General features: G+C 36.2%; 1 protein-coding gene across 7 annotated transcripts in view; it reads left to right on the forward strand.

The window, feature by feature from the left end:
* Window positions 1–12,301, forward strand: part of Fars2 (phenylalanyl-tRNA synthetase 2, mitochondrial) — a 518,422-nt gene that overhangs the window by 302,936 nt on the left and 203,185 nt on the right. For all 7 annotated transcript variants that reach the window (XM_076857882.1, XM_076857884.1, XM_076857885.1 and 4 more), the window contains one exon: window positions 511–671. In XM_076857882.1, the coding sequence (XP_076713997.1) occupies window positions 511–671 (161 nt within the window). The remainder of the gene's footprint in view (window positions 1–510; window positions 672–12,301) is intronic.

Genomic DNA, 12,301 nt, shown 5'->3' on the forward strand with positions numbered 1-12,301 from the left:
CTCTGCACATGGTTGGAGGAGCTCTTACTACCAGGAAACATGGTGTTTTAATAAAGTTGAAGATTTTGATGGCCTGAATGTTCACAGTCCAGTGTGGCCTGTTTTGCACATATGGCCCTGTATGTAGCCAGTTAGGGAGGAGCCTATCTTTTCCTTCTCTATGTAACTGACACCTAGAAGGCTACATGTTTAAATCAGTGCAGATACAGACTACAGAAAAAGCATAATTCATAGGTGAGAATGCAGGTTTCAAAGAGCCTGAACTTTATTCAGAAATGAAAGAAAGTATTATTGTCAGTGTGGCTCCATAGTGCTTTCATGAGGACAGTAAGGATCATAAGGACAGACAGGAAGGAAAAGTAAGATGGGGTGCCTTCTACCACGGCTCTGCAGGGCGCTGCTGCCTATAGGCCTCAGTCAGTGTTCCTGGTAGTTATGGGGGAGGAGTGTGTACCTGCCCAATCTTCATACTTCCCTAAACAGCCCTTTTATTTTCTTTCCTAATTATAGCTGGCGCTCAAGATCGAATCGGCTGGGCTTTTGGCCTCGGGTTAGAAAGACTGGCCATGATCCTCTATGACATCCCTGATATCCGCCTCTTCTGGAGTGAGGACCAGCGCTTCCTGAAGCAGTTCCGCGTCTCGGACATTAATCAGAAGGTGAAGTTCCAGGTGAGATGACTTGCAAGAATTAAGTCAATGATAATAAAAATGGTTGTCAAGGGTTGAGAGGATCTGCTACTTGAAAACTGCTGAACTTTAAAATAATGTGAATTTTAAAATAGGTTAAATAGAGGTCCATAAATACTCATGAGGTTCATAAACCTTCCGAAATTATATGCAGGAAAAGAGAGATTTATCAATCTTATTAGTCTAAACAGAGAAAAACAATTTTGGGCTTTGTTCCTGACCATTTTGTCATTGTGAAGTACCCATCTTTATCAATGATGATATTTTTTCTCTTAAAGTTTACCTTTCCTGAGACTAAAATAGACACACTGGCTTATGATTAGTGTTTAAAATGACATCTTTTTTTTTTCATATAACTTTCATCCTTTGTCTTTATATTAAAATTATGTTTCTTATGAATAGCATAGAATTGGGTCCATTTTTTAAACCCAGATTTAAAGTCTCTATCTTCTAATTGAAATGTAAATAAAAAGTGTGTTTCTTATTAGCAGCATAGAATTGGATCCATTTTTTTAAACCCAAGTTTAAAGTCTCTTATCTTGTAATTAGAATGCTAAATACACTTAGATTTACTCTAATTGTTTATGTAATTGGGATTAATTCTATCATCTTTTTATTTCTTTCTCAATTTCCCCATTTATTCTTTATTTGTTTACTCCTGTGTTTGGAAATTGAGCTTTATTTTTTTGTTTTCATCTTCTGTTTTATTTCCTCTGTTGCTATTTAGTTTTACCACTTCAAATGATTTTTAAGTGGTTACTCTAGATTATAGTATGCATAATTAATTTATCACACTTTACCTTAGATAAATATTATACAACCTGATAAAATATTTAATAACATTCTTATAATGTAATTTTATTTACCTCTTTTTATATTATTGTCATATTTTATTTCCCCACAACTCATAATCCCATAATGCATTGTTATATTTGTTTCAAATAGTCAGGTTTTTTTTTTTAAGAAATTAAAACTATATTGTTTCATATTTCCCTTGTCATTTACTTTCTGTAGATCTTGGTTATTTTCTGTGATCATTTCCCTTAGCAGCTTTTGTTAGTCTGGAAACAATTAGAAATGATTTTGTTTCACCTTCATTTTCTTTAGGAGTATTTTTATGAGTATAGATGTCTACATTGTCAAATCCCCCCTCCCTTCAATTCTGTTGGACATGTGATTTTCTTGCCTTTCTTCTTTGACTCTTGTTTTGAGCAGTTTGAACTGTGTCTGATTTTCTGTTATCCTGCTTGGGGGTTCATTGTGTTGGGTTTCTGTCTTCAACTATTTTGGAAACTTCTCATATATCTTCTCTTCTAACAATGCTATTCCCTCTAACAAGAGCCCTCTTTCCTCCAGTGTCCATTAACAGAGACCTCATTTCCTTCACAGCCATCACGAGCAGGGCTTTGACCTCTGTATTTCCCTGTCCATTTTTTATGATGAGTTATGTCTGTCTTTCTCAGACATGTAAGTTTTCTCTACCCTGCTTCTCACTTCCCCGTTACCTGGTTAGAGTCTTTACCATGCATTTCTACAACAGTATGTTCAGTACAAACTAACCTTTTTATATCATAGTGCTCAATATGCTCTGTCCATTAACTGGTTCCAAGACCACTTTCATGTTTTTTAAGTATTTGTAACAAGTAGTACCTTACTTCCAAATACCAAAATATGTATTGGTTTTCTGTTGCTGCTATGACAAATCACTACAAACTCAGTGGCTTAAAACAACATGGATTTATTATCTTATAGTTGTAGAGGAAGAAAACCAAAGTCAGTCCAACCGGCCTAAAGGGAAGGTGTCAGCAGAGCTGGGGGAAGCTCTGGGGGAGGCCTGCTTCCTTGCCTCCTCAGGCTCTAGAGGCTGTCCTCATCCTTGACCCATGGCCACACATCACATTGCATTGTTACCCTTCCATTTCCCTCTTGGGATCTTATCACCTTTTTTTGTTTTTTAATTTTTGCCTCTTTTTTATAAGGAGTCTTGTGATTACATGAAGCCCAGCAAGATCATTTAGGATAATCTCTCCATCCCAAGATTCTTTCTAAATCACTTCTGTGGAGACCTTTTTTAATGTAAGGTAAAATGTTCACAGGTTCCAGGGATTCGGACATCTTGGGGGAGGCATTATTTAGCCTGTCCCTTTTTCCTTTTTGTATTCAGAATCACATGGCCAGCTGCTCACCTTTAGACCTAACACAGTGGTTTTCTTGTTTGGGATAAGTAATACAGTCAGTAGTAATATGTTAGCAATTTTTAACTGTTTCAGAGAGTAATTGTCTATATATAGATTCCGACTCATTCTGTCCCTTAATGCACTTGACCTTAGGCAGTACTCTTCACAGAGGGTAGGAGAGGAAACCTGGGGGAAAGGCCTCTTAGCAACTGTGAGCTGTGGTTTCTCTGGCTAAGAAACTCTGGAAGCCCCTGTTGTGTAGGAGGCAGAAGTTTCTCTTTGTTCATCTCCCCTTGGGCCCTCCTAAATTATGCTTCAGACTCTCTTGGTTTCTGTGGTGTCTTCTTCTGAGGTCTCCAAGCTCATCCATCTGTGAGTGCACTCTTTTGGGTGCTAGGAGCAGTTTCTCAGTGGAGTACCCTGAGGCCTTATTTCTTTGATTTTTTTTTTTTACTTTTATGAATGCCTGAAACTCATTGTTTAGATCTAGTAAGTAGGATCCTCAAGTTGTAATGTGATTTTAATTTTTGCTTCTTATTTTACATATTTTGAGTTAAGGGCTTTACCTGTTCTGGCCCTCTCTGGCCCACCTGGATCAGTGCTTGAGATAAGTGGATGAACAGTTTGGTTGTTTTGTCCTACAAGTGTAGGACAAAACAAAATGATCTCCATACAAGAGATCATTGTCCACCACTTCAGTTCCCATACTGTGCTCATTGATGTGTGTGTGCCTTCATTCATGTACTCCAGCCAATTCCTCTAAAGCCACATTTGCAATTTCAATGCACTGAACTTAGTATTCAATTAGTGCAAATTTTGTTAATTGTTTAAATGTTCCTTAAACAGTCCAGAATTATAAATTTAATATTTTGCCCCACACAGAGTAATGTTGTTGTTGAAAATTGCTCAACATTGTACATTTTACTTACATAGTTTACTTAAAATCATTATTTACCTGTCCATAGTGGCTTACAAATAATTCAGTAATATTGCCTATAATCTTTTCTCCCAGTCGGGAGCTTTTCCTGGCTTTCTTCTCTGGCCACAGGCCATCTTATTCCTAACCTGGATGCTGTCTCAAACACTTGTTACTGCAACTGCAGTGGTGGAGAACAAGTGAGTGAGTGCAAACTCTCACCCCACGTGTAATCACGCTTGGTCGTTAGCACTCATTTTGGCCTTCATGACCACTCTGTTACAAGATCTTCTCAGCAATCCTCTGAGTTTAGCTGCTATTCTTCTTTCCATTTTACAGGTGAGAAATCTTGCAGGGTAGTCATCTCACTAGCAGCATTAGCATGGTATATTGTTCACTCAGAGCTTCAAGGAGGCATTTCCTAAAGTTTAACCTGACTTAACATTCATAGGTTGACCTGGCATGCCTGAAAATCCAGGTGATCAGGAGCCTGAGGCAGGAGAATCAGAAGTTCAAAGTCAGCCTCAGCAATTTTGTGAGGCCCTTCGCAACTTATGGAGACCTTTCTCAAAAAAAAAAAAAAAAAAAGGTGGGAGGTTGGGGGAGCTGGCTCAGTGATCAAGCCCACCTGTGTTCAAACCCTGGTTTAAAAAAAAAAAAAATCATAGGTAGGTTATTCAGAGCCAAAGGATTTATTTTCCAACAAATCCAATAATTGGTGTAGAACTTAGAGAAAAATTAAGCATTGAGTTTAAATGGCCTACTTTATGAATTTATTAGCAGCTACATATATTAATGTCTCTCAAACTTTAATATGCTGATGGATCACCTATGGATTTTATAAAAATGCAGATTCTAAGTCAGTATATTTTGAGTGGAGCCAGAGATTCTACATTTAAGATTCCCTCCTTAACCTTTCCTCTTTTCTTTCCTTTTTGTGTTTGCCCAGGTGAGGGAACTGTGTGAGTAAATTTAGTTTAAATGCACATTTTAAAAAATATGCTGAAGTCAGAGATTTGCTTGTGCCCTTTAGAATTAGAACCAGGGGTGATTTCACAAGAAATTGAAAGGGCAAAGAATTCAGTAGGCATCAATAGGACAGTGCCTGTGAAAGGTTCTGGTATCAACTCAATCATCTCTGAGGTCAGCCATGCCTAGATATCCAGGGGAAACTGTCAAAGTTGACCAGTGCTCTTTCTATGGCAGCAAGCACTGTGAGAACTGGGAGCTTGTTAAGGCCAAGGCTAAATCTTTTCCTTTTTTCTTATTCCTTCTGGTAATTACAGTTCAATAAGGCATTCATCTGTACAGTAATTTATTGAAACTTTATGATATTTGCCACTTGTTGAATCCTATGTGTAATTCATTAAGCTAAATATTTTGCTTGTGCTAAAGCTTTTATGGACTGCAATTGATAGAGTAGATATGATAAGCCCATTTTGTGGATGATGAAACTGAGTCTGGGCACCAACAAGTAATTCGACAAAACAATACTAGTAAGTGACTGGGCAATGATTTTTATGAAAGCTAACTCCAGAGAGCTCCCAATGTTGAACTAGTAAACTCTGTTACTGCCTATACCAAGTATGCTAGATGCTAGAGTCAGTAAAGTGAAATGGGCAGTTCCTGACTTCAAGTTGTTTATAATCTAGAGGAGGAAACTTTATTAAGAGACACTTATAATATAAAAAAATGGTGGTGCTATATATAGGTGAATGTAGAATTTCACTGATACTGACCAATGAATGTGGAGGTCAAAAATTTCTTCCTCTTTATTTTAATCCTGTTTTGCTAGTTAATTCTTGAAATCCTTCTCTGTCCCTCCAGAATTGTATTAGAGCTTGAGCCTGTGATTACTTCCTAATCTCTCTGGCTTGGAATAGCTCCTGGATCTGGTTTTGCTGTCATTATCATAAATGGTGCTAGCTAGAGACTTAGTGCAGGATTTTACAGTGTTTCCTCATTATGTTCCCATAAAAATCCAGCTGTGAGAATCCCATTAGTTTCATTGTATCACATTGAAATTAATAGATCTCAAACTTTTGAAATTATTTCCACGTGCACTTTTCCCACCTCACCAAGTTTTATATATAAATGTATTATCTTTTGCTGAAAAAAATATGTTTACCCCAGAAGAAACTAATAGGAAGGAACAGGGAAAGAAATGAGAAGATGATCAACCATAGAACCTTTCATGTGTTCAGTGAGCATTATTTACTTTGTAAATAAGGAGAGACACAGTGATAGGAGAACAGATGGATTTGTATCAGGAATCCTCATAGTGTGGGTATGTAGGCATTTATAACCTAGCCTAGCACATCTTGATTAATGCCTATTAACTCTTACTCATATTTTCACCAGCACCAGTATTATACCACCATGACTGCTACAAAATAGGTACTCTTCTGCTGGTGGCGGCCACTGTCCTCATAATCCTTGGTCCTTCATGTTCTCAGGTTCTGTCTTCAGCTTGCTTTGTCACTGGAGTTGTATAATCCCAGCCTCATGACAGTAAGACACTTCATTGGCCCAAAGTCCATTTTGTCCTATGGATTGAAGCTCTGTGTTTATTTTATGTTGCAACTTCTGTCTTCAGAGGAGCTTTTGGGTTAAGCTGTCAAGTTAAGACTCTTTTTTATTTTGGTGAAACTGGGAAACCTATCATATTTAGAGAATTGCTACCATAATTTCTTTTTTATTTATTAAGCACTTAAAAAATAAGAACAAGTCCAGCTTTTTGTGTAGTCTGCTTATAGTGTGGATTGCAGTGATTTATTTTTTGTAACTTAACATATACACACATTTAATATCTTACTTGTATTTTCTTAACTGTTAACCTAATAGACATGTACAAACACTTCCTGTTGATAGACAACATGTTGAACCTTAAATCTTTCCAACATCTATAAAATTTGACAAAGTATGGGCAATACAGTTCAGGAATCATTTATATGACTAGAAGTGTTGATGTTTCTATCCCTGTGATATTTCTGTGCTGTAAAGAATCATCTAAACTGGATGCTAATAATTGATGGGTCATAAAGTTAAAGGAATTTTAGAAAAACATCATCAGAGTAGATACCAGGGGCAAATAAATACAAGTATGAAGAAACTGACCTAGAAAGAACATGTCAGTTAAGTGATGACAGGTGGATAAACATTTATCTTTCCTATGGAATATGGAAAGGAATTCTTACAGAATAGTGGTGGGGATGTTTTTGGCTTCAACCAAGAGAAGACCCAGTTTAAAATGGCATAAATAAGAACACTAGCAGCAAACCCTCAGTGTTGCCAGGACTCTAGAACACTGAGCTTTTTTTCCTCAGAATGGAAAGTTGACACCAGGCTCATCAAGCAGTAAGTTGTAGAGGCAGAAAGTGAACACTCTTCTTCCTTTATTTTTTATTTTTTATTTATGTGAAAGAAAGTTTTCTAAAAGTCTTCAGCAGACTTTCCTCACATCTCATCTTCAAGGTAGTTGGAATAATCTGTGAAGTTAGCCTGTTATTTTCTGCTGTTTAGACTGAGCTCTTGTCAATAAGGCTCATGCTTTTGCATTATTTTGTAACCAGTAATGACAGTTGCATCCAAGTAGGCCCTGCCAAAGAAGATGGTTCTTATTATTGCAGCCATTTTGGGGAATAGATTGTCACTTATGAAGTGGAATGGTAGAGGCAAGTAGAAAAACTCTTCCAGCCTAAAATCATTCCCTTCTGCTGACAGTAGCTTAAAATCTCCCTTTAGTTTAATGCTTTGATCCCTAGTCAAACCGAAAATGTCCCTTTTGCCTAGAACGGGCTATGGCTCCTTTCAGAGGCCAGCTGAACAAGAGTAATGGGCAGTATGTGGCTTGGAGCACTTTTTCCTGTTCAAAATACAATGTAGAAGTCAGGGTCATCATGGAGCATTCAACTAAGTTAACTCTATTGGCCAAAAGGGAAAAGGGCTGAAATATTAACTTCAAGGTCACTCAACCTAGGAATGAGATCCTCAGAGTTATCAAAGAACTGACAAATGTTGATCCGAGTCAATTAAGTAGGAAATTCAATGTTCATATTAATGTTCTGGGACCAAATTAAATCAAAGTAATTTACCTTACTAAGAAAAATTAACCCAGAAAGGTAAGTGGGATCATTAAGCATCTTTATCTGGGCAAAAGAACAGACAAGTCTTTTCATTGTTTCAGTTAGAGGGGTAGCCTGCCCCTTTAACTCAGAAGATGAGAGGAGCTTTGGGGTTCATCTGCAGTGGAAATTATTTCATGATAACACTGTGGTCCAGCTTTTCAAGCTATACATTTATGTTGGCTTTTTGTATGTGTAATCTCGTGATTTTGGAAATGAAGAATGTGGTTTTAAAAGAGCAGTAATTTATATAGTGGATAGCTTAATTATTCTTTCTATCACTTACCTAAGTAATGCATCAAATATTTTCTTTCAATGTGAGGGAGAATTTATTTTCTAAAGAACCTCCCTGTGAGATGCATAAATTATCATTGTAAGATATAATTCACTACTAAGCACAGTGAACTATAAATAGGTGACCCTTTTAAGAGATCATTTGGCAGAGTTTGAACTCTAGGTTAACTACTATTTGAGAAGCAATTATATATTTCTTTTTATTCATGTTTACATATCCTAAAATATGTTTGAATAGTAAATAAAAATGTTTTACGTATCTTAAAATATGTAAAATAATTACATATCCTAAATGTGTTTCTGGATTAGATTTGCTAACAATGGTGCACACCTGTGAGCCCATTCCCCTATTCTCCACCTTTATCAATTCCTGGGATTTGTGCCACCAATACTTTTTTTTTTTTAAATGAGTAAAAACAATTCAGTTGAAACACATCTGCCTCCCTGGTGACATTCCCCTTCCCTGATATCTTCCCCAGAGGTCAGCATATACTTCAGTTGGATGTGCGCCATTCTCTATTATTGTTGCATTTGTATGTGTGTAAAAACAATTTGTAGGATTACTTGAAAATTTATATCACATGGCCAAAGTAATTAAAAAACAGAAATTCGGAGAGGTTTTGCAAGAAATGTAGAGCACCAATAATAGCCAAATAACCAATTCACTTTATCTGATTTAAAAATCTACAATAATTGTGAGAAGGTGGAACTCAGGCAAGGATGAACACACAGGCCTGAGAAGTTCAGTGAGGAGCTGAAAAACAGACCTGTACTCAATGTGCTAGATTGTTGACAACACTAGCCCTGCAGAAAGTGGCAAGAGAGAAAGTCTCTGCACACACGGAGCAGGGATAATTGGGTATCTATATGGTAAAACTGAAACTTGACCCCATATTTCTAATTATTCAGAAATGAATTCCAGGGGGTTTGTAGATGTAAATGCAAAAGAGAATTTATTAGCTTGCTGCCTTTGAAAAACTCATTTCACCATGAGTGATTCTTTGATTCTTATTGGAGTAAATTGAATTGAGGAGATTGAACTAAATGAACTATGGTAATGTAAAATTAAAACCTAATTAAATGTCTGATCTTGAAAGTTTTGAAATGAGTATTTATTTAAAGTGGTTGCTATAAGTTTTTTGTAAAGCATTTTATCAAATTAGGGGTGCTTCCTTCTATTTCTAGTTTGCTAAGAGTTTTTTATCATTAATGGATATTAAAATTTATCAAACCTTTTCATGTATTTTGAGATGATCTTGAGATTTTTTTTGCTTTATTCTGTTACTGCAGTGACATTTAGTGATTGTGTTTTGAATGTTAAATCAATCTTCTATTCCTGAAGTATATATAACTTGGTTATAATATATTATCTTTTTTATATAGTTGTGGATTCAATATACTAATATTTGCTTAGGATTTCTAAATTTGTGTTCAGGGATGAGATAGGACTGTAATTTTCTGTTATATTCTTCTCAGGTTTTAGTGTTAAGATTATGCTATCCTCATAAAACTAGATTGGAACTATTTCCTTTTTGTAATCTCTGGAAGAATATTTCAAAGACTGATGTTATTTCTCTCAAGTGTCTGATCAAATTATCGGTCAAATCATCTGGGACTGGAGTTTTCTTTTGAGGAAGTTTGAAATCATAAGTTAAATTTCTTAATAGTTTTTGCCCCATTCAGAATTTTCATTGTATGGCAATTTTGACAAATTTTTTTCTAGGAATCTATATTATCTAAATTTTCAGATGTATTGGCATAAAGTTGTTTTAAACAATCTTTTATTATCCTGCCCTTGAAAATGTTATTTATTTATTTAGTGCTAGGGATTGAACACAGGGATGCTTTACCACTGAGTTACATCCCCAGTTCTTTTTTTTTTTTTTTTTTTTTGAGACAGGGTCTTGCTAAGTTGCTGTGGCTGGGCCTGAATTTGTGACCCTTCTGCCTCAGCCTCTAAAGTCACTGGGATTACAGGTATGTGCCACCATACCTGGCCATAATTTATTTGTAATTAGTTAACAGTAAACTTTATAACACTTATCAAATTTTGAATTACAGTTTACATTTCTTCATAATAAAGTGTACCATATGAACATTTTTTTTCTCTTGAGGGATTATAAGTGGTAAACCCTTTTTGTTCTTTGTATATTTGAAAATATCTTTGTTTTGCCCTCATTCTTTTTCCTATTTTATTTTATGTTTTGTTTTGTTGGTGCTTGGGATTTATCTTAGGATCTCATTTATGCTGAGCACTGAGCTACACTCCAAGCCCTGTTACTCTTGTTAAATGATAATTTCGCATGGTATAAAATTCTTGACACAGTCATTTTTTCTTAGCTTTGAAGATACAACTTCAGGCCTTTGTTCTAGAAAAATCTGATCTTCATCAATTGTTGTTTTCTTGTAGATAATAATGCCTTTTGCCTTAGGTAAAGTTTAAAGCTTTCTCTTTACATTTGATGTCCTCCAATTTTAATTTGATGTATCTTGGTATGGATTCATCTTTATCCTGCTGAGTATTTGAAAAATACTTTTGTTCCAGAGATTTGTATATTTGCTAAATTATAGAGAAATCTGAGTTATTAGCGCTCCTTGATTAGTGCTTTTCCTCTATTCCCACCATTATCTTTTTCTATTTCTCCTATAGTTGTATTCTGGAGTTTTTTTTAAGTAAAATGAGTTTATACTCTGATTATGGACTTAATTGGTTTGTATTATGATTTTTTGTGTTTAAAATCTGTGTTTTCAAGATCATTTGAGCTCATGTTCATTACCCCTCTCCCATTTTTGCTCATTCAATCGGTCATCTTTTCTACCAGCTTTGTATGGCCTCTACTTGACCTTCATATGCCCCAGTTGAGAACTGGTTGTTTAGTGACATGTTAGGGAGCCTGCCTCTTCATTATATGGTTACCAAGTCAATACGGGTTTGGCTAGGTACTTGATCAAGAGTATAGCGTGTTTCTTTTTCTGTAGTCCCACAGCGTCCCACAAAGAAGAAGGTGATTCAAAGCATGAACTCACAGGTGCATCATCACAGGAAGTTGGAATGAGACCCTGAGGAAGAAGTTTCCTTAACATTTATGCTTTAGTCAGCTTTTTCATTGCTGTGAACAAAATACCCAACAAGAACAACTTAGAGGAGGGAATATTTGTTTGGGGCTCAAGGTATCAGTTTTCTCAGTCCATAGATGACCAACTCTGTTGCTCTTGGGGCCCAGGCTCGTTTCTATTTTAGTCAGTCTTTGATCACTGTGACCAAAATACCCAACAAGAACAACTTAAAGGAGGAAAAGTTTATTTTGGCCCTTGGTATCAGAGGTTCAGTCCATGGTGAGCTGAGTCCATTGTTCTGGGCCCAATGTAAGGCAGGACATCACTGCAGAAGAGTCCAGTGGAAGAAAGCTGATCAGCTCATGGCGGGGTTGGAAAGCAGAGGGAAGAAAGGGGGAATATGAACCTTTCCAGAGCACACTTCCAGTGACATATCTCCTCTAGCCATACCCCTTCTGCCTACAATTACCACAGTCGGTCCATTCCAGTTTGAATTAGGTTAGGCTACAACTCTCACAGTCCAATCAGTTCACCTTGAATAGAACCTCATTAACACAGGCTCTTTTCATCCTGTAGAACTGGAACTTGTATCCATTATATCCCCAGCCCTTGTAAACCAGCCTTCTACTTTCTGTCTATGAATTCAACTCCTCTTGATGCCTCATATAGGAAACTCAGGCAGTGTTTGACTCGGTGCAACTGATTTGACTTAGCATAATGTCCTCAAAATTCGTTTGTGTTGCAATGGTGTCAGAATTTCTTTCCTATTTAAGGCTGAATAATTTTCCATTGTTTACCACATTTTGTTTATTGACTTATCTGTCACTGATACTCTGGAATGCTGCTATGAGCATGGATATACAAATATCACCTTTTTATTTTTTAACACAAAAATTATACATATTTATGGGTACTATGTGATGATTATACCTGTATGCATGTGTAATGTTCAAATCGGGTAAGTATCTCTCCAAACATTTATTTTATTGTGGTGAAATGCAGATATCTCTTTGAATCTATGCTTTTCATTCTTTTGGTATACTT

The sequence above is a fragment of the Callospermophilus lateralis genome, chromosome 6 (genome assembly GCF_048772815.1).
Source record: "Callospermophilus lateralis isolate mCalLat2 chromosome 6, mCalLat2.hap1, whole genome shotgun sequence".
Taxonomy (NCBI): domain Eukaryota; kingdom Metazoa; phylum Chordata; class Mammalia; order Rodentia; family Sciuridae; genus Callospermophilus; species Callospermophilus lateralis.